Source organism: Bos mutus, chromosome 19 (genome assembly GCF_027580195.1).
Source record: "Bos mutus isolate GX-2022 chromosome 19, NWIPB_WYAK_1.1, whole genome shotgun sequence".
Taxonomy (NCBI): Eukaryota; Metazoa; Chordata; class Mammalia; order Artiodactyla; family Bovidae; genus Bos; species Bos mutus.
This window is the reverse complement of record NC_091635.1, coordinates 522,173-543,355: the sequence shown is the minus strand read 5'-3', so window position 1 is coordinate 543,355 and position 21,183 is coordinate 522,173. Positions and strand designations below refer to the sequence as shown.

The window sequence follows — 21,183 nt, the reverse complement described above, 5'->3', positions numbered from 1 at the left end:
GGTTCCTCTGTCCATGGACTTCTCTAGGCAAGAATACTGGAGTGGGTAGCCATTTCCTTCTCTGGGGGATCTTCGTGATTCAAGGATCGAACCTGCATCTCCTGCATTGGCAGGTAGATAGATTCTTTACCATCCAAGCCACAGGGAAGCTCACTTTCTGAACACTGCGTGTCCGCTTTCCTTGAGGACATGGGCTGAGCTAGTGACAGAGTCCCTACCAAAGAGCTCGAGAGAGGTCACGGCTGGAGAGACCAGACCCCCATACTGCAGGTGCGAACACTTCCTGCCTCTCCCCTGCGCCCCTTCTGTCCATCTCTCCATCATCTTGATTCTCTCTTATTTCTAGAACCTTATTTCTAGACTCTCCCTCGGAAATGGGCAAGGAAGGGAAGCCATATGAGTGAAGCTGATCCCGTTGAGCACAATTAGCCCCTATATCACACACCCTTCCCTCGGGAGCTGAGAAAGGAAGGCTTTATGGGTTTAAAAGGCCCTCCAGACTCGGCAGTTTTCCAGGACATGTATTCTGAGTCGGTCGGAGGACGGAGGGTGGGGAGAGTGACTTTGCAGAATGGCTGACGTTGTGCTTCTCAGCAAGGTGGCTGCAGCCGGGCGCCTCTGATGAAGGCTGCGCTGTGGACGCCAGACAGGGTGATGCAAAGAACCAGACAGCGCTCCCTCCGTCCCGGCCGCGCCCCAGCCCGTCGGCCCTCGACTCCTCGGGCAGCACCCCTCCCCGGGACCGCAGGTCTGAGGGTGCCAGCTGTGGGAGAAGCGTCGGTGCTTCTAACCTGAGCGGCAGCTGGCGCCGCAGGCAGGCCTGTCGGTTCCCCCTTTCCCGGGAGGAAGTGACAGGTGAATGCTGGCACTTTCACAGGGCCTATTTTCCCCGTGGGAAATTTTTTAAATACCCATTAAGGCTGGTTTGTATATGCAACACAGGGCGTAAGGCAGCCCTCAAATGAGTATCATTATCTTCATCTGTGAACTGAGAGCCCTCTGGGGATGGCCGGCCGGCCAGGTCCTCCAGCCTCGGGCGTGGGCAGAGCCCAGCCCTCCTCTCCCTGCTCAGCCTCTCCGGGCAAAACCTCACCGAGCAGAGGTTCTAAGATGTGTTCAGAGTCCCTGTGAAACCTTGAGAAGGGAAGGAAGGAACTCGGGGGTGAAGCCGCCCGTAGGATGCCTAGGATTCTGAGGTTATAACGTGAGGGAGGCGGCCACATGCAGATGTGGGTAGTTGTTCCTTAGAGACAGCCCAAAATATTGACGAAAACAGCCTTGTTTTTTGGTAATTAAAAAATTTTCAAGTCAGCCAGACCGTCACACGCTCCCTTCAGTGGCCACAGAGGTTGTTGAGAACAGGCTCATGAACTGATATCTCCCAGAGCAGAGTGTGTAGCCTCCCGGGAGCGCCAAGTCACCCCGTCCCGGGACGGCAGCAGGAGAGACAAGACATCACCCGTCCTGCTTGCCCCTGACTCTCGAAAACTTGGTGAAACGGAGAGAAGCTGGAGAGCCGCTTGTCCAGTCTCCGGACGGCCCCTCTTCACTGCGGCCTGGCTTCGTGAGACAATGAAAAACCCCGCTCCCTTGTAAGAGAGTTTCCAGTGTGCTCTGCCTTCGGAGGGAACCGCATCGTCTGGTTGTGAGGTCACTGTCCCACCTCCAGGCAGGAAGTAACAGTCCGTCCAGGAACTGGAAGTTCCATAGAGAAAACTCAGGCCGATCTTGCTGTTCAAGAAAGGTGGCTTCTTCTTCCCTGAAATTTTAGATGAATTGAACTGTCCAGTCAATGAAATCTTGGGGCTGCAGTCTTCAGACCTAACAGAGCCGACTCAAGACATACCTGAGTGCTTGAGGCCCATGAGCTGGCTTTTTCTTGGTAATGACTTTGCGGTTCAGGTGTGTCTTTAAACTGCTGATCCTCAGCTGTGTTCCCTGAATTAAAATTTGGCAAAGATTTGAAACTAAGTTCAGAGTCCACATCAAGAAAAAGTTCTCTAAAAATACGCTCAATGACAGTCATGACAATACATCGGCTTGTTGTTGTTGCTCAGTCGGTCAGTATATCGGCAGCGTGAGTACTGAGTGGATGTGGACGGAAGCCCCTGAGACCTGATGTGGGGCAGAAAGCCTGGCGTCCGGCAGTGGCGTGAGGCAAGTGTCCAAGGGCCAGCTCAAGGGCTGTGTCCAGCCCCTGAGTCACGGGCCAGCTTGTCGGGCTGCCCTCGGAAGGTCTGAAAGCCCCCCCTGGTGACTCTGCCCTCGTGATGCTTTGGAGGAGGAGCAGGAGAAAGGATGTTAATTGGAAGGACTGAAGCTGATGCTCCAATATTGTGACCACCTGATGCAAAGAGCTGACTCATTGGAAAAGGCCCTGATGCTGGGAAAGACTGAGGCAGAAGGAAAAGGTGGTGACAGAGGGCGAGATGGTCAGATGGCATCACCGACTCAATGGACATGAGTATGGGCAGGCTCTGGGAGATGGTGGGGGTCAGGGAAGCCTGGCGTGCCACAGCCCATGGGCTCACAAAGAGTCAGACATGACTGAGCGACTGGACAACGAGGAGAAAGGAGCGTGTGCTTGAACTCAGCGTCTCTAGGAAGGTGTTCTCCGAGTCCTGGCCCCCTGTGGCTGTTTAAATCTAAATGGATTAAAATAAACAAAAACTCAGGTCCTCAGTAGAAGTCACCGCATTTCAAGCGCTCCGCACATAGCTGGCAGTTAGTTCAGTGGGCGCTGCGCTGGGTGCCCTGGGCTGATGGACAAACCCGTCTTCTTGTCCATCATGAGAAAGTCTCCTGGGGTGAAGGGTGTGCTTCCTGTAGAAATGTCTCTGTGTACAGAACATGCTGTCTTCTGAGCACCAATTAGATTCTTTGTGAAATGGCATCAGTTTGGCTGTCGAATGCCGTGGGCTTGATCAAGAATAACAGAAAAATCGCCTTCCGGAACGAACGGAATGTTCGAATTGCATGTGTCGCTGAGGCTGAATAAAATCCAAGCCTGATTTAACTTCTCCGGAGTAGCTGATGGTGAGGATGAGGGCCCCACCAGCTCTGAAACGCGGCTTTGTGGGAACCGCATCGGCAGGCTTCCCGTCTGCTCCCACAGTGACGACGGGGACAGCCGTCAGATCTCCTCCGACCTCCCTTCCCTGATGTCACGCTGTTCCCTCTCGTGGAGTTTAGGGGTATCTGCCTACTACTCCAGGAATGGAAAAGGGACTCGGGAGCGATTAAAGATGGGCGGGGTCACTGCCGTGCCTCGCGCCGCGTGTTCACAGGCACCGGTGGCAGTGCGGTTTATGGCAGTGAAACTGGAAATACTCTACCTGAGCAGGAGCTGGGGATTGGCTAGATCAGAAGTGGTTCAGCCTCATGATGAAATACCACGCAGTGTAATGTGATATTGCTTTGTAGTTAACAACATCGAAAAATGTTTGATAGGAACTGATTAAAAAAACTAAAAAAAAAAAAAGACCAATCTGTTTATATGATTCTTAAGAAAACACGCAAATCCACACACTGTCTTTTTTGAATGAAGCATACCCCAAGTATATAATTTTCCTTTCTATTTTCTAATTTTATTTTAACTAATGATTTTATTTACATAAGTGAACATATAAATAAACAACTGAAAATTAATAACAGTGACTAATAATATTTTACAATAATCTGCACATTAAGAAAAAAATAAGGTTGTAAGCAGAGAGATTGCCAGACGTCAGGAAGTGAACATGGAACATCGCTTGGAGAGGACGGCCTCTCGGGAGGTGACCGTTGGGAGCACCGAGCAGCGTGGGCGAGGAGGTCGAGGCTGTGGGGCAAGGACACGTCCTGCCTGCCCCCTGTGGACTCCGCAGGCAGGAAAGAGGCAGGAATGCAGTTTCTGCCTCCTCTGCTGTGTTTAATCAGTCGAACAAACACCAGCTGCTTGCGAATCTTCCAGTCTGAAAGGGAGGTCCGAAACCCAGCCTTCTTGCAAGTAACGCTGTGCCTTTTGGAGTCCCTGACAAAAATCCTTGCAGTGTCCCTCCCCGCCCACTGTCCATCTCCGCCACATCCTGCGTGTAGGAGCGTCCCACCCCATCTCGAGCGTCGGCCGGGGCTCCTCGTGTGAACATCAACCCGCTTCTGTCTTTGCTAAATGAAACAAGACTCTGAAATCAAATGTGTCTCTGTGTGTCTCTGATTTGGTCTCAGATAGTCCTCTAAACTTGGCCATGAATTTTTTTTTTAGGAGACAGCCGTTGAGAACTGGCAAGGGTTCACATAATTAAGATGCTTCTTGGGTTCCTAGTCTGTTTTCCTCTCAGACTGAGGCACTGGAGCTAACCAAATCCTTCATCAGAACAAATATTATTTGGTGCTTTCAAAAATGCTGTAAAAGTGGTCTCATAGAGAATAGACGGGTGCTTGCCAGTGGTTAAGGTCGGGGAGGGTTGGCTCTGGGGGCAGATGGTGCCGGGGCTTCTTTGTGGGGCTAGAGTCCTTCGATGTCGTGAGCGTGAATGTGATCACAGAACTACACACACACGAGTGAGTCCGTGTAAATACTGGTGAAATCCGTACAGTAGCCTTGTACCAGCACTGGCTCCTGGATTTCGATCCCGTTCCTGCAGTTTTGTAAGGACCCCATCATTGGAGGCAGGCTTCCCAGGTGGCGAGTGGCAAAGAACCCACCACCCAGTGGCGGAGACACAGGAGACGTGGGTTGTGAGACAGACAAATAGTCGATTTTTTTCCTTAGGGAGTCAGGTTGACTTTAGGAAAGGAAAACGAATGCTATATCCTTGGAGAAACACCCATGAGCTCCCGTGCACAGAGTATCAATCCAGAGGTTCAGGAATATGTGGGGGGGTTGTGTTCTTGCCCCCACCGCTTGCTCTGTCCTGTAGGAGGATGAGGGACCCACCAGCCTTGCTGAATGTGTCCTGCTCTAAAATAGAACTAAGGATCTTCTATCTCTGGTGATGGTTAATTTTTTATCTTAATGAAACCCCGGGCTTCTCAGGTGGCCCTAGTGGTAAAGAACCCACCTGCCAATGCAGGAGACGTAAGAGATGCAGGTTCGATCCCTGGGATGGGAAGATCCCCTGGAGGAGGGCATGGCAACCCACTCTAGTATTCTTGCCTGGAGAATCCCACGGACAGAGGAGCCTGGAGGGTATAGTCCGTGGCATCACAGAGAGTCAGACACAACGGAAGTGACTGAGCACACACGCTCGAAGCCCCATTTTATTCTGATGAATAACATTTACATCTGCAGTTGGACCACTTTGTCAAACTCAGCTTGTCTGGCAGAAAGATTCTTGTGGGTTCTTTGCCCAGCTATGCAAGATGCTGTCATCATTAAATGTGAAGAGGCAGACTCTTTAAAAAAATTCTATAAAAATCTCTAGCAGCAAGGCTAAATAAGCCATAATTTACTTATATTAGGGAATACTTAAATCAAATGAGTTAGGTCTCTCTGTAACGACGCGGACAGGTCTCCAAGATGTATTGTCTGAGGAAAAGAGCAAGCCACCGAGGGAAACATAAAACATAATGACGTCCACGTAAAAACCGGGTAACAAATGAGCCTCAGAGAGAAAACAGTCAAACCGATCTCCTCTCGATAGATACACAAGTAGCTTGCCTCTGGGGAAGTGAGGAGACAGACTAGCTTCGGTGGTAACAGTGAGAGGAGCCTTTAAACACTGTCTACAAGATTTGAGTTATAAAAGTGAACTCATACATTATCTGCGTCATCCAAATTGCCACGGATCCCAGCTGAATTTATTTCGCGATAGTTCAGCCAGTTCACGAGCCCATTTGAGGAAGAGCTGTTGTGTCTGGTGATGAAGGGGCTTGTCTGCAGCGTCTCCAGTCCAGCAGCCTGCTGGGAAGGCATCCACACGGGATCGCTGTGGGGCACGGGGTCCTCCAGCCGCCAGCAAAACGGAAGTCTTAATTAAAAGCTATAATATAACCAGCATCTCCTTACTTGGTAATAGCCTCTATACATCGCCATCGTCTCAGGAAAACCTGACATATAGAAACATTTATTAATTACAGTTTTCAAATTCCAAAAGAATCCTTGATGGTTTAGTTTGAAATTCTGACATTAAAATAAGATGCTTAAAATATGCAAGTATTCAAACCACAAAAGTGAAAGTGTTAGTCGCTCAGTCAGGACCGACTCTACAATCCACGTCCATGGATTGTAGCCCCCAAGGTTCCTCTGCCCATGGGATTCTCCGGGCAAGAATACTGGAGTGGGTGGCCATGCCCTTCTCCAAGGGCTCTTTCCTGACCCAGGGATCAAACCTGGGTCTCCTGCATTACAGGCAGATTCTTTACCGTCTGAGCCACCAGGGAAGCCCTCAAACCACAAAGTCTAAATATTATTCATCAAAAAGATAAGGAATATCCTAATTAGCTTGGAGAAGGAAATGGCAGCCCACAGCAGCATTCTTGTCTGGAAGATTTCATGGACAGTGGAGTCTGGCAGGCTGTAGTCCGTGGGGTTGCAAAGAATCAGACACAACTGAGACACACACACACACACACACACCCTAATTAGTTATCAGTTTCTTCATTTCACCTCAAAGACTGCTTATTGTACACCTACTGTGTGCAAGGGTGTGTGAGCAGGCTGGTCCTGGAGCCTGAGAAGGGCCATCAGAGGCTTGCTTGCCCAACACGCAATGTCCAACGTAATGGTTAGAATCATACCCTGGTTACGTAAAATCCCCTTCATCTGATGATCTGGTTTTGATAATACTGTCATATTAACAAAAAGTTTTAAATAGGAATTTTTTGAGTCATAGAGTTTTTGTTTTTTTAAAAAACAAAAAACCTGCTTCCCAAGAAGTGTAAGATCACAAAAACAATGCTAGACCTTGGAGCAGAGTTTTTGGTGCTGCTTGCGTGGGTGACATTTAGACCCAAGCCTAGCTCATAAGTGTGACTCATGAGAACACATCAGATGGTGAGAGCAGGGACCTTCCTGGTGCTTAGAGGGAGCGGCTTGAAGGAGCCTCGCTGCTCTGGGCGGCTGAGCAAGGCCCACCCCAGGGCTTCACTGAACAACAGTCTTTTCCAGAAGCTCCTACGCCCTGAACTGCAGCCCTCAGTGAGGGCCGCTTCCGTCCTCTGAGAAAGCTGTGGGGCATTCACGCCAGGGTGACCTCCTGCCAAAAGCCTGCCATCATTTCACTCACCAAATTAAAAAGGCTTTTGAAGGGATGTCCATTCGAATATAAACATCTTCATCAGAAAGCATCATTGATTGCCTTCCTCCTGGGGAAGAAAGGCTTCTAACTCCTCTAGAGGTTTCACATTGCACGTTGCCAGATGAGTCCCCATCCCAGAAGCTTGCAATTTAGAACTCATCTAGAATACGCCTTCTGGATGCTTACAGATAATTCAAGAAGATGTCCTAGAAATGCAAGGCACATCAGCCTCAAAATACTGTGCACTGGAGACCCACGGGTTTACTTTGGGTGTATTACAATGTGATGGTGATGACTTTGATGGTCCTGGTAGAAATGCTGAGAAATTTTCCAACGATGTTGCTACATTATAAAACTAAGATGGAAAAGCAGGCTAGTAGATGCTTCCAGCAGAACTTGAAATTCTCCTGTGTTATTTTTTCCTAAGAGGTCTAGATTTAGACTTCTAGGTTAGGCTTCGTCAGTGCCTATGAAAATCGGTTTAGTCAAAAACGTTTCTTCTCCCCCAAAGGTGTAGACGACAGAGCATCTGAGCGGAGCGTTTCCCACATTCATTATAATATAATGTCAGGCTTGTGACATATGACAGCGGGTTTCACACTCCACTTAATGAGAGGTTGCCAGTGCCTGGAGAAATAAAAAGCAAGATTTGCACGTATTGCACGAAATGAAGAAAGTGGTGCCAGCCTGGGGGTAGTGCAGCTTTGGTGTGTAGGCCAGCTGCGTGTCTGTGGCACCGAGCGTGGCCGGACTTCCCATCACTTCTGTGCGGGTAACTGTGGGGTGTCCCCAGTGAGCAGGGCGGGAAGTGCTCTGTTCAAGACCTGCAGGCTCCTCTCACACGCGTGTGTTGGCGGCTCACTGCATGCGAGATGAGAGATGACTTTAGAGGATGCTGAGACAGGTTTCTGCACACAGACGGCCTTGCCATCCTAGGAGAACCTACTGTGCTTGTCTGTTTTCTCCTCTTGCTTTGGTTTCCAGGAAGCCTGGAGACAAAGTTAATACTTAATTGCCAGCCTTGTTCTGGTCCAGCGGCAAATTCAGCCCTGTGCTTCAGGAAACCCCTTTTATGACTGATGAGCACGTTACGGTTGGAAGTCGTCTTCCCTTGTATCCGTCCCGACATTTCTCAGGCTGCAAAGCCCTTCTCGTTTGTTCCCTAAGTCCCACTCCCCGTCTAGGACGGTGGCTTTATTTCTGCCTCGTGAATAAATGCCGTGACTTTCCAAGGCTGCTGAGCTTGTGTCAAGGCTGGATTCAGACCGAAGGTCTCCAGAACCCTGTAAAGGCTCTTACAGGAGAGATGTCGGTTGTGAGGAAGCTCCCGCATACAGGGGTGGTCGCCAGGCAGGAGGCGGTGTTGGTGTCACTTACAGGAGAGATGTCGGTTGTGAGGAAGCTCCCGCATACAGGGGTGGTCACCAGGCAGGAGGCGGTGTTGGTGTCACTGTCACTGCCATCGTAGGCACGGTCCTCGGCTGCGCGTGGATTTTAGGGTGTGAGGACTCCTGGTCTCCTCCCGCCGTGTCCAGGAAGGCAGCCCGCCTCCTGCACCTTCCCAGGTGAGAGCCTGGAGGAGGAAGCCCAGGTCTTCCTGAAAAGTGAAGTGAGTCCCCGTGCGCCACGCCGACAGAGATCGATGTGACGGCTGGCTGGCAGGACAGCTGCCTGGGGCCGCCGTGTGCCTGGGCTCGGGGCCCGCGTGGGAGCTGCCAGGCTGGATTTATCTCTTGCCGACGGTTGACGCCGTCCTTCTGCGGGGACGACGGGCTGTCCTTCCCCCTGGCCTCCACGCTGCCCTCCGTGTGGTGGGACACAGGCTGTACTGTCCGTCCTGGGAACTTTGGATTAGTGCTGATGCCAGCCTGTGCCCGTGATATTCTGTCCAGCGTCCTGGGATGTTGGGAGAACTGGTAAGAGGTGAAGCCCCCGCTTCAGACCACGTTCACAGCTGCCACTGGCCAGGAAAGTAACCGCCCAAGGAAGGTGTTGATTTCTCTGACCCTGAGAGACGTAAAACTAGTGCACGAATAAACTAGTGCCCTGCCACAGGCACAGACGCACACATGCGCCTGGAGCGTCTTAGGCACTCGCTCAGTATTTGTGGGGAAACCGTGTAAAACAGGGGCTCCCCGCCTTCATGTCCCTGCCAGCCTCAGGCTCACCCGCAGGGCGTGGTGAAGCCTGTCCCTGGAGTTTAATTCAGCTGGTCTCGGGAGGGTCCATGATTTAATTTGTAACAAGCTTCGGGTCATGATGATGCCACAGAGACCATACTTTAGACAGCACCATCCTAAAGCAGAGATTGGCAGACTTGTTCTGTAAGGGCCAATTAGTGTTTAGCCTTTGTGGGTCATTAGGGTTCTGTCACTCAACTTGGCCATTGTAACTACAGAGAAGATGTCAAGGAATGAGCACAGCTGTGTTCCAGTAAAACTTTATTTATAAAATCAGTGGTGCTCTTGCTTCGAAAAATATGTGTTGCGAATATTTAAAAAAAAATTTTTTTTTTTAATGTTAGGAGCCAGAGCCTCATTCTGAGTGAATTTCTGAAAGCTCTCAGATGAGAACCAGTGTTAAAGTCTTGGTGGCTGGTAAATTCTCGAGACTTTGAAGATCACTAGCGTCTCTGTGTGTGTGTGTGTGTGTGTGTGAGTCCTTCAGTCGTGTCCAGCTCTTTGCGACGCTGTGGACTGTAGCCCGCCAGGCTCCTCTGTCCATGGGGTTCTCCAGGCAAGAAGACTGGAGTGACTTGCCATGCCCTTCTCCAGGGGATCTTCCCTGACCCAGGGGTCGAACCCAGGTCTCCTGCACTGCAGGCAGATTCTTTACCGTCTGGGATGCATATGGTGCTTGGGAAATGGTGCTGGTTTGGGTGCGTGTCTGGTCTTACGTGGATTTCTGGAAACCTTGTCCAAAAGGAGGTGGCCCGAACTCTGCTGACTGAGTGCAGGGTCCCTCGGTTCCGCCTCCTGAACACACCCTGACTCTGGGCCCACCCACGCTGGGCCCCGGGGACACGCACGACCGTGTGGTCTGAACTGCTCTGCTCGCCTGGGGCACCTGGATCCCCTTGGAGGCTCTGGCTCCAGATGCGGTGGCTCTGGTGGGAAGCCCGACATGTGCAGGTCACACCTGGAAAGAGAGGAGGTGCAGGTGTCTGGTGCCCGGCCCAGAGCAGGAGCCCCGCCGTCATAGGATGCCAGAGGACGGGGCCCAGGCGGGCGGCCTGGACCGTTGCCGTGGGGACGGGAGGGGCAGGCCTGAGCTTGGCTGGTCTTCTCGTGACTGACCGTCTGTGTACCGCTTCTCCCTGCAGGACCCGAGGAGCAAGCACAAGTTCAAGATCCACACGTATGGCAGCCCCACCTTCTGTGATCACTGCGGCTCCCTGCTCTACGGACTCATCCACCAGGGGATGAAATGTGACAGTGAGTATGTTTTCTGTTATTGCAGCATGCCCGGGGCCAGCAGGGCCCTGTGATGCTCAGGAACCTTTCAGAAAATCGGTAGATTTCATTCAGATATGGGCTCAATTACAAAAATATAGAATCTCCCCACTGGCGAGGTTCTAATTTATTATACGACTTCCCTGCCTAATTATGAACCCAAAAAAGCCCCCGATTTCATGCAGTTGGTGCTGTCCCCAGTTTTCATGGTAGGAATCTCCAATCCCTGTTATATGCAGGCTGGTCGAACCCCCAAGCAAATGCCACGTGTTGAAAGAAGACATCCCACCCCCAGATTCCACATTTGGTTCAGCTTCAAGATAAGCTGAGCATCCACAGTCATTATCCGCCCGTGTCTCCAATTAGTGGGTGGACTGTGGAAAAATCCAGTGGGCTCTCCTTGGAGCCAAAACCACAGTGAAAATAAGAACAGGAGCTTGCTTTAAGTTCCCTCGTCTTGCATAATTATGGGCAGATCAGATCCTGCCAGGCCAGTGAGAGATGAAATCCCGGAAGACATCCACCCTCTCCCCTTCTCCCTTCTTGTTCGGTGTGTATTAGCACCAACTGCAGGAGGAGAGAAAGACATCTATTTTTTTCATGGAAATTCTTTGCTTCGATTAATCTCATGTAATGAGATCCCCCCAGGCTATTTATTTGTTTCAATAAAATTGTATGTTTAGGGCAGGAGAAGGTAATTAGAGAAGGTAATGACGAGCCTGTTTTTCTAGCAGACGAGGAAGAGTTTGGGTACAATCAGCATGTTGTCACTCGATAATGCTGCTGTTGTGGCCCACAGCCTCATCTGTCCCCACATGGAGCAAAGACACGCGCCTGCATCGTCTTCCCTCGGTATCCGTGGTAATCCTCCGCGGATACGGGGGGTCAGCCGTGTAATTCTCGGGAAGGGATCCATGTCTAAGAGGACCTGTGCAGTTGAAACCCATGTCGCTCAGGGTCAGCTGTACATAGAAGGCAGACTGTGTGAACTTTACGGAGGAGGCAGGTAGCTTCTCAGAATGCAGGCTTCACCTTCCTGAGCCCTGGACCCTAATAGCCTCGAGAAACCTCTGTGGTCATCAGGGCTGGTGGTTTCCTGTGCGTCCAGAGATTGTCAGATTCCCAAGAGACTGCTTTCCGGGTTAGTGTGGATTCTAAGTGCGTTTGTAAATACACTTTTGACTGTTGTAAAACTTGGAGCAAAAGTGAATACTCGGCTCTGTTAGGCACTCGACCGTAACAAGTTGAAGGTGACCTGAGACTGATGCCCACTGACTCAGGGGGCAGAACAAGCCACATGTCTCCTGCTGCATCCTCGTCCATGTTGGCCAGGACTGTGACCCGTGCCCTTAAACAGCGGTGCCAGCTGTACCCTTCTACTCTTCTGGGTGGACCAGGATTGGGGGTGCTGCCAACTGTAACACAGGCCAGGAATGCATGCACCCTCGAGGCTGAGCTGAGTCTCCACCGAGCGTCCCCAGCAGCTCGGCTCACAGTTGTGTTAGGACCAGAGGACGTTACTGGTCACCCAGGAATGTCCTGATAGTAAATAAATGGTATAGATTTGAATTTATTAGCCAAATGTATTCTAATAAAAGGGCTTCCCCGGTGGCTCAGTGATAAAGAATCCATCCGCCTGCCCGTGCAGGAGATGTAAGGTGTGGGTTCGGTCCCTGGGTCGGGAAGACCCCCTGGAGGAGGAAGCAACAGTCCACTCCAGCATTCTTGCCTGGAGGATCCCATGGATGGAGGAGCCTGGCAGGCTGCCTCCTTGGGGTCACAGAGTCAGACACCACTAAAGTGACTTAGCATGCACGCACGCTAATAAAATAACATGCCCCTGGTTTATATGCCAGGATTCTGCTTCAGATTCTGTTTATGGACTGTGCTCCCACTCGAGCAGCATGTTACCTTGTGTCTTTGTTCTTTTCCTCAGAGTCCGAGGGGCTCTGGGCTGCTGTCTGTGTCTCTGGGCTGCTGTCTGTGTCTCTGGGCTGCTGCGAGGGGCTCTGAGCTGCTGTCTGTGTCTCTGGGCTGCTGCGAGGGGCTCTGAGCTGCTGTCTGTGTCTCTGGGCTGCTGTGAGGGGCTCTGAGCTGCTGTCTGTGTCTCTGGGCTGCTGCGAGGGGCTCTGAGCTGCTGTCTGTGTCTCTGGGCTGCTGTGAGGGGCTCTGAGCTGCTGTCTGTGTCTCTGGGCTGCTGCGAGGGGCTCTGGGCTGCTGTGAGGGACTCTGGGCTGCTGTCTGTGTCTCTGGGCTGCTGTTTGTGTCTCTGGGCTGCTGTCTCTGTCTCTGGGCTGCTGTGAGGGGCTCTGGGCTGCTGTGAGGGGCTCTGGGCTGCTGTCTGTGTCTCTGGGCTGCTGTGAGGGGCTCTGGGCTGCTGTCTGTGCTCCGTGCTGGAGCAGGAGGAGCATGAGCTGGTGGTCGGGGGCCAGACCCCTCCCCTGACTTGTGCGGCAGAGACTCCCTCTCCCCACGCTCCTACACCCTGTAACGTGATGGTGCTGTGGGCATCCCTGCTTGGTGGGGAGTCAGCTGCCCCCTGCAGGCTCACCTCGCAGCGGGCAGAGCAGGAGCAGACGTTTCCCAGGACGCACCAGCTCCAAGTGTTGCAGCTGACACAGGACGCAGCCTGGGTCCTTTCTCCACCGCCTTCCTGGGCCCATGGCTGTCCCAGAGGTGCTGGCCTTTACTCCTTCAAGTTCTGCCCAAGTGAGGTCGCCAGTGCAGGTCATAGCACAGCTTCTCGAGAGCCCTGTGTAACTGAGACCTCTGCTTCACAATGCTTCTTGCTATTTAGCTCATCGTGTTAAAGTTAAATGGGCTTCCCTGGAGGCCCAGCTGGTAAAGAACCCACCTGCCAGTGCAGAAGATGCAAGAGCTGAGGGTTCAGTTCTGGGGTTGGGAAGATCCCCTGGAGGAGGAAATGGCAACCCACTCTAGTATTCTTGCCTGGAGAGTCCCACGGACCGAGGAGTTAAACACTCAAAACGAGAGTACCAAGAAGGCTCCACCTTGAAGTATCAGAAGAGCCTTGTGGTGCCCCCGGGGGATTCTTGAGGGTTCCAGGGGCCACCTGCTCCTTCTGGAAGCCTGAGGTACAGGACCAGTGGAGCAGGAATGCCTACACAGCGTCTTATGTTTGAGCTCCGTGCACAGGACTCTTTTCAGGGTGTCTTTGCTGCTGCTGCTGCTAAGTCGCTTCAGTCATGTCTGACTCTGTGTGACCCCATAGACGGCAGGCCACCAGGCTCCTCCGTCCCTCGGATTCTCCAGACAAGAACACTGGAGTGGGTCGCCAGCGCCTTCTCCTGCGGTGTCTTTAGTTCTCCGCAATAAGACTGACCTTTAGTCCTCTCCCTGTCTTGCCCATGTAATGTCAGCTGGTGAGGAATGCCTTACCAAGCCAGGCGTATATTTGTTTTACGCAGAATAATATTTAAATATTTGAGGATAGGTTTAAAATATCAATCACAGGTTCTTTTAAAAACAACAACAAACAAAAGCAATGCACGTAAGCCTCCTTGGAGATAAAGAGTTCGCTGAGGAAAAGAACATTTTCTGAATATCATAAACTCAGCCCCACAAATTCTCAGGAAGGCATAAGAAATTCTTTGGCAGAAAGAATCCCGATTAAAATGTGTGTATTGCTTGCCTCCGTGTACATAAAGTATTAATTAGTCCCTGGATTTTGTTTGCTGTTAACATTGTAGGCACGTTCGGGAGACCAGGCGGGGGTGGTCTGCCTCAGTTGCAGCTGGACAGACATGGATGGAGTATTTTAGGGATGTGTCACTCACGGGAGCCTGTGCTGTGAGGGACATCTGCTAGCAGTTCTTTATGTCACCGACGCTCGATAGCAGAGCATCGAGTTAGAGGGTGGCTCAGTTCCGCTTCTGTTCACGCAACCAAAACACAGAGCGGGGGTGGCTCCGGGCCACGCGCAGCCTCACCCTTTGCCTTCTCGACTTGCAGCCTGTGATATGAACGTGCACAAGCAGTGCGTGATCAACGTGCCCAGCCTCTGCGGGATGGACCACACAGAGAAGAGGGGCCGCATCTATCTGAAGGCCGAGGTCACGGATGAAAAGCTGCACGTCACAGGTGAGGCGCTCCCCGCGGTGTGGCTGGGCCGCCCGCAGCCTTCAGACCAGGAGAGGCCGGCCCCGAGGCCGGGATGGACGCGGAGCTGCTGGCTCTCGTGCACCCGTCTCCCGGGTTCACAGACACTCGGCGTCCAGCGAGTCATGAGCGCCGTGTGGAGAAGGGCTCTGAGAGCATGGCTGTCCCCCTGGGGATGGGCCACCAGAAGCCGTGGCACACGGTGCCCTGGGGAAGGTGCAGCCTGGGTGGGGGCAGGTGAGGGGTGGTCAGGTGTTTCGGGGCGTCGGGCTGTGATGACCTGATGAGGCGGCCGTGATGGTAACAGCAGCGCTTTGGGGCATCTACACTTCTCTGCAGTGCGTGGGGTGCTGAGAAACGCACACAGATTAATTTATTACATTTCACAACTGCCCGATCACTAGCGTCGTTTTCCAGAAGAAGAAACCAAGGCCCCGGGAGATGGGGTCCTGCAGAGTCACAGCATGAGTGGGGAGCCCAGGCCCTGTGCCATCACCCCCCCACAGCGCTTACCCATGAGGACCCGGCCGCGGTGGCTCCACATCCGTGTCCCCGGCCCTGCGCCCCCCTCGGGCCGTGTCTGGGTGGGCACTGTCGCAGCACGGCTTCTCCTCTGGGCTCCCACGAAATCCACGCTCAGCCGCGGGGCCTCAGGGTGACCAGACGTGTCTGCTGCAGTGCCCACTGAGCTGAGTTAGGGTGGAAGCCGCTGTCCTCCTTGTTCTGGGCCCACCGTGTCCCACCCGACGGACACGCCCTCCTCCTGGACAAGGACATCCACTCTCATGAGATGAGCACACAGACTGTGTTCCCATTTGTATTTAGGAATTCTAGGCTATCACAGAAACGGAAAAGCCGACTGACTCTTACTGTAAATAACAGAAGATCTTATAGAAAAATAAAAGACTCGGAGGGTCTGTTGAAGGAAAGAGTTGGGGTGGGGGAGGTTGTCCCAGAGAGAGCTTACTTTGGGGAACTTGCTCACATTTTTTCTTTGAAAACTAATCAAGTTTTCTACCCCGTGCTGTCCTGTCAGATAAGAATTCAGGGAGAATCAGAGGGTCTCAAGGCATTGCAAGGGAAGGGTCCCTCACTTTGCCACTGGGTGACCTCATGACACGAACCACATGCAGCTGACCACCAGCATGGGGTCGTGTGTAAAGTCCCCACGGCAGACATGGGCTCCCTGTGACTGTGTCTCGGAGAAGTTGCTTTATTTTCTCAGAACCTCCTGACCTGCATCCTTGCGCATGGGGGTGCGATTCTCACCTGCGTTCCCTCTGGTTGGACTGATGCTGCGGGGTTTGGGGGGCCCACTCTGACTGATGGCCGGGCCCCTGGGCGCAGAGCAGGCGGACCCTGGGAGTTGGTGCATGAGCCCATCCACACCGTTGCAGCCCCTCACTGACCTCTCTCTCTCTTCTACTAAGGTTCCTCCATTGTCAGAGTCACATAGGGAGGCAGGGAGCATACCGCTTCAGAGAAAATCACCATAAAACGGAGACGCACTGAGCGGTAAGGGATGGAGCGGAGTAAGGCAGAGCGCCTGTCCTTTGTCCTGAAAGCCCTGTGGTGGCCCCCGCCCCGCAGGTGGGCAGGCAGACCTCAGCCCCCGCCTCAGTCAGGACCACCTGGCCATGGGTTGCTCCCAGTCCTGGTGCTTCTGAACACAGACCCCAGGCCGTGTGCTCTAGACTGGCCACATCATTCCCAGGCTGCTGCCCGAGGGGCCTGGCTCCGCCGAGCCTCAGGAGTGGCACCGGGGCCCCACTGGGGCGGCTCACAATACCTGGTGCAGGAGAAAGACCCAGCTCACGGGGACAGCAAGGCGAGCCTCCTGGGGCTCGGGGGCTGATCACACCGTCGTCGCCAGGAGTTGAACTTGACTGTGGAATCGTCTCGGGGGAGACACCCGTGCTGAATCAGAGACTTTTCACGCATGAAAGCCAACCAGTGGCGTCTCTGGCTGTAGTCCGGCCATGTCACTCGAGAATTGGTCTGCTGGTTCGTGCAGAGAAGTGCTCAGCTCCAGGACCACGAGCTCAGCGGCCCTTGTACTAACAGCAGCAGCAGCTCAGTGACCGGCGCTTCCCACCACGGGGTGCCTATGAAGCGCTTTACCTGATTGACCTGTTTAAACCTGTGCAGAAATTTATTATCTTTGTAGAGGATGAAACTGAGACACAAAGAATTTAACTTGCCCAAGTCACACAGATCGTCAGTTTAATGGAAACCTGTTTAAAGGATAGAAGTAGAGATATTTTAATGACGGTACCAGGAAGAATTGGAATCTCATCTTAGCTAAGACTGCTGTAATAATACCATGGACTGAATTTCTTTTGGTTCTGGAGGACAGGTAAGACAAGATCAAGGTGTCTGTTGACCGTTTCTGGACAGAACCGTCTTCCTGGCGTGGAGCAGCTGCCTCCTGGCTGTGTCTTCACTTAGGGAACAGGGGAGAGAGAAGAGGTTGAGAGTGGGCAGCGGGCGACAGAGGAGGGCGCCGTGCTGTGCAGCCTTCAGGGCACCGTTCCCACCCTGAGGGCTCCTCACGACCTCGTCACCCCAAGGCCCCGTCCCTACACCATCCCCAGGGGGTCAGGGCCTCGGCGTACAAACGTGGGGGCACAAACATTCCGTCCACAGCAAATCTGATTGAAAAACACAATAGTTATTTGTGTGCAGGAAATTCAGGCCTAAATATAGAATGCCAAACTAAGGGAAATAACTAATTAGTAATCATTTCTTTAAAATTTGTAGAGTAATTTTAGATGTTCAGAATCAGAATTAGCCTGGCTTCAAGGAGAACGGAAGTATAAATAATAAATGGTGACTAGCAGCACTTGCGGTACCAAAAAAAAAGTCACAAAAGCAAATAGCACAGAGTTCCCCACATCCTTCACCCAGCAGCTCCCAACCCAGAGTCCAAGTATCAAAGTCGTCACATTTTTAATAGTTCCTGATAAATGTGTGAACCACAGGTTAGTCAATGGAAATGTTTTAAAGAGTCAAGGAGTGAAATCAGATATTGTATAACACATACGTGTATGAAACCTGGAAAAATGGTGTTGAGGGACCTATTCGTAAGGTAGGACTAGGCACACAGACATAGCGGCGAGACTTGTGGGTGCAGCGCGGGGAGGAGAGGGTGGGGCGAAGGGAGAGTAGCCCTGAAGCACACACATCACCACGTGCAAGATAGCCAGCCAGCGGGGAGCTGCTGTACGCACGGGGAGCTCGGCGCGGTGCTCTGCGTAGGGTTAGGTAGGGGCAGGACGCGGGTGGAGGGACGCCCAGGAGGGCGGGGGTAGATGTGCTCCGACAACGGGCTCACGTTGTTGTACGGCGGAGACCAGCACAACGCTGTAAGCAGCTACACGCCAGTAAGAAAACGAGAGCCAAGAGAAGCGGTCCGGCTTCCCGTCCAGGACAGAAGAAGCCCAGACGGGCCGCTTCCGGGGTGCCCGCCTCTTGCCTCACCTGCCCGGACCCCCCTCACCCAGCAGATCAGGCCCCACGGTCGTGACAGGCGGTCTCACTCACTCAGCTGCTGTCCTGCGTCCTGCCTGGGTGCCCACTGTCCACAGGGCTGGGCCTTTCTCCATGCTGAGCCTTACAGCCCCCGCTTCACGGACACCCACAGCACGCAGCCACCGAGCACTGTTCTCTGAGCTCAGAGGGGCAGGAAGCCGCGGGACGAGGCGGGAAGTGGCGGTGCTGGAGCCTGAGCCCAGGTCTGACTCCCGAACCCAAAGGCTGAGGCCCTCCCACGTCTCTCGTCAATTAAAGAGTCTCTTTGGGATAAACAGCAAGCCCATGAATGTTTGCTCAACCCACATCAGCACCCCGCAGGTTCTCTGAGGCAATGGAAGCTCTAAACGTGGGACTGACGTCCCTGGAGGACGCCGAAGGACGGGGGTGTTTGAGAGGCCAGAGGGAAGAGCGCAGGAGCGGGCGAGGGGAGGTGACGGGATTAGCCAGCCTTGGCTTTTCCAGGGGTCATGTATGGATGTGAGAGCTGGACCATCAAGAAGACTGAGCACTGAAAAATTGATGTTTTTGAACTGTGGTGTTGGAGAAGACTCTTGAGAGTCCCTTGGACTGCAAGGAGATCCAACCAGTCCATCCTAAAGGAAGTCAACCTTAAATATTCATTGGAAGGACTGATGCTGAAGCTGAAACTCCAGTTCTTTGGTCACCTGATATGAAGAGCTGACTCATTGGAAAAGACCCTGATGCTGGGAAAGATTGAAGGCAGGAGGGGAAGGGGACAACAGAGGATGAGATGGTTGGATGGTATCATCGACTCAATGGACATGAGTTTGAGCAAACTTCGGGAGATGGTGAAGGACAGGGAAGCCTGGTGTGCTGCAGTCCGTGGGGTCGCAAAGGGTCAGACACGACTGAGCACGCACACACACAGCACACACAGTGAGAACACAGATATCAGCGATGACCCACGACGAGCCGAGCTCATGGTGCACACAGGTGGCTTCTGGGGCCATGCTCGTAGACCGTAAGCACTCGTGTTAAAGATTAGATTAGCTCCATTTGACCTGTGCAGACTCACCCAGTTTAAAAATCATTCCCAAAGTAAAATAGAAACTCCCAAGGGACTAGTGGGATGGAAATTGCCCTTTGGAAATCAGAGATCAGGGTCCTTTAGAGATTGGTGCAGTATTTATGGGAAAGGCGTCCACTTCCTGGTGTATTTTTACTTCTTGCCTTTGGGCAGTGGTGCGATGTTATCTGAACAGTGTCATTTTTTTCTTTTAATATGTGATTTTAATAGGTTTCCTACATTCCTTTGTCCTTTTTATTTGGTTCGGAGGAGTGGTAAAGAAAAAACAAATCCCTCATGGGGACGAATTTTCAATTTAATGTTGTAAATAAATGGAAAAAACATCGCAGGCTTTACAGCTGTTTCAGGAACACATCTCCCCGAATAGACTGTCCTGCAGAAGAGTCTGATTTTCTCAGATACTTCGTTTGTTAGTTCCGCGTGGAGATGGAGGTTCTAATCGGGCTCCAGCGGAGGGGGAGAGCTTCCTGCAAGCGTGAGGATGTGAGGCTGCTGGCGGCTGCAAGGTTGCATCCTCCAAGAACCTTCTAGAACTGTGTGGGGACCTGCCATCAGGTTGTTGATTTAAATAACAACATTCTACATACGCTCTGTGTCCTTCCACCTTTTAATGGGGCGGTCGGGGCGGTCGGGGCAGTCGGAGCAGCGAGACTCAGCTTTGCGTAATAATCACTCTGATCCACCGTCTGTCACCTGTTTATGAGCCGGCGTCAGGCTCTCTGCCAGGCCCCCGGGGATGCTGAGATGAGGAGGATGTAGAGCTTATCGTGGGGTGTGTGGTCTTGTGGGGGGGGCATTAAGGCAAGGAAGAGAATGAAAGGGACGTGCCTGTAAGCACAGAGGCCCTTAGGGCGGCCCCTCCCCCGCTCCCAGGAAGCTACAGGTGGCTTCCTAGAGGCCCCAGGAGGACAGGTGGGAGAGGCTGCCACGTGAGGATGCGGGCTGTGATTGGCTCAGGGTGTGCAGGGCTCGACCCCGGCCCAGGTGTCAGGGAGTCCAACGTGCTCGGCCTCGAGGGGAATTATTTTCTGTATTCATGGACTTAGGGCTACAGTCACTACCGTTTCGCGTGCCCGGGTCTTAGGCGTCACAGATCAAGAGCTCCGAGTTAAATGCTTCTTTCTCAAACAGGAACGTTTACGGTCCGAGTGGCTCGTTTTTTCACAAGGACAGAGCATCAGTCTCCTCCCCTGAACTCCAGGGGTGACCCCGAGGTTCACGGTGACCCTTGAATTTTTGTGGATGCCGGGGGCGGGGACGGGTGGGCAGCCCCTCTGTCGCCTGGAGGCTCTGTGCGGGAGCTTTCCACAGCGCCCGGAAGGCCTGTGCGGTGGGACTGCCGTCTGGGGCTGCCAGCGGGGAGGAGCTGCACCCAGCCGCTTGCTGAAAGGAAAAGGCATTAGCTAGAGGTCATTTCTCTTAAATAAAAGCTTGGCTGTGGGATTAAATGCAGCTCAGGGGCGCCGGAGGGGACAGAGCCCGTGTGCTGGTCCTGGTTTGGGCTGCGGAGGGCAGGCTCAGGCAGCTGCTTATTCGGGTGCGTCCAGATTGACTGTCATCAGTGAGCTATAACACCTTTGATCACCCAGTTTCCGTGTTCCCATCAGATCCCTCCACTTCTCAGTAACTCTCAACATTTGCGATTAACAAGGCATCTGGGTGTTGTGTTTGGAGACCAGCAGCCTTTCACCGATGGTTTTAGCATCGAGGGCGAACTTGATCAGTTTTCGCGTTGGTTGAGAGGATGCTGACGTGTTCTCGAGTGAGTCTCAATCTTGGAAGAACCCACCTCAGGCTGGGCCAGTGCTTG

At 52.7% G+C, this 21,183-nt stretch overlaps 1 protein-coding gene across 3 annotated transcripts in view; it reads left to right on the top strand.

Moving 5' to 3' along the window:
* PRKCA (protein kinase C alpha) overlaps window positions 1-21,183 on the top strand; it is a 301,207-nt gene that overhangs the window by 203,312 nt on the left and 76,712 nt on the right. For all 3 annotated transcript variants that reach the window (XM_070388918.1, XM_070388920.1, XM_070388921.1), the window contains exons 4-5: window positions 10,543-10,654; window positions 14,645-14,773. In XM_070388918.1, the coding sequence (XP_070245019.1) occupies window positions 10,543-10,654; window positions 14,645-14,773 (241 nt within the window). The remainder of the gene's footprint in view (window positions 1-10,542; window positions 10,655-14,644; window positions 14,774-21,183) is intronic.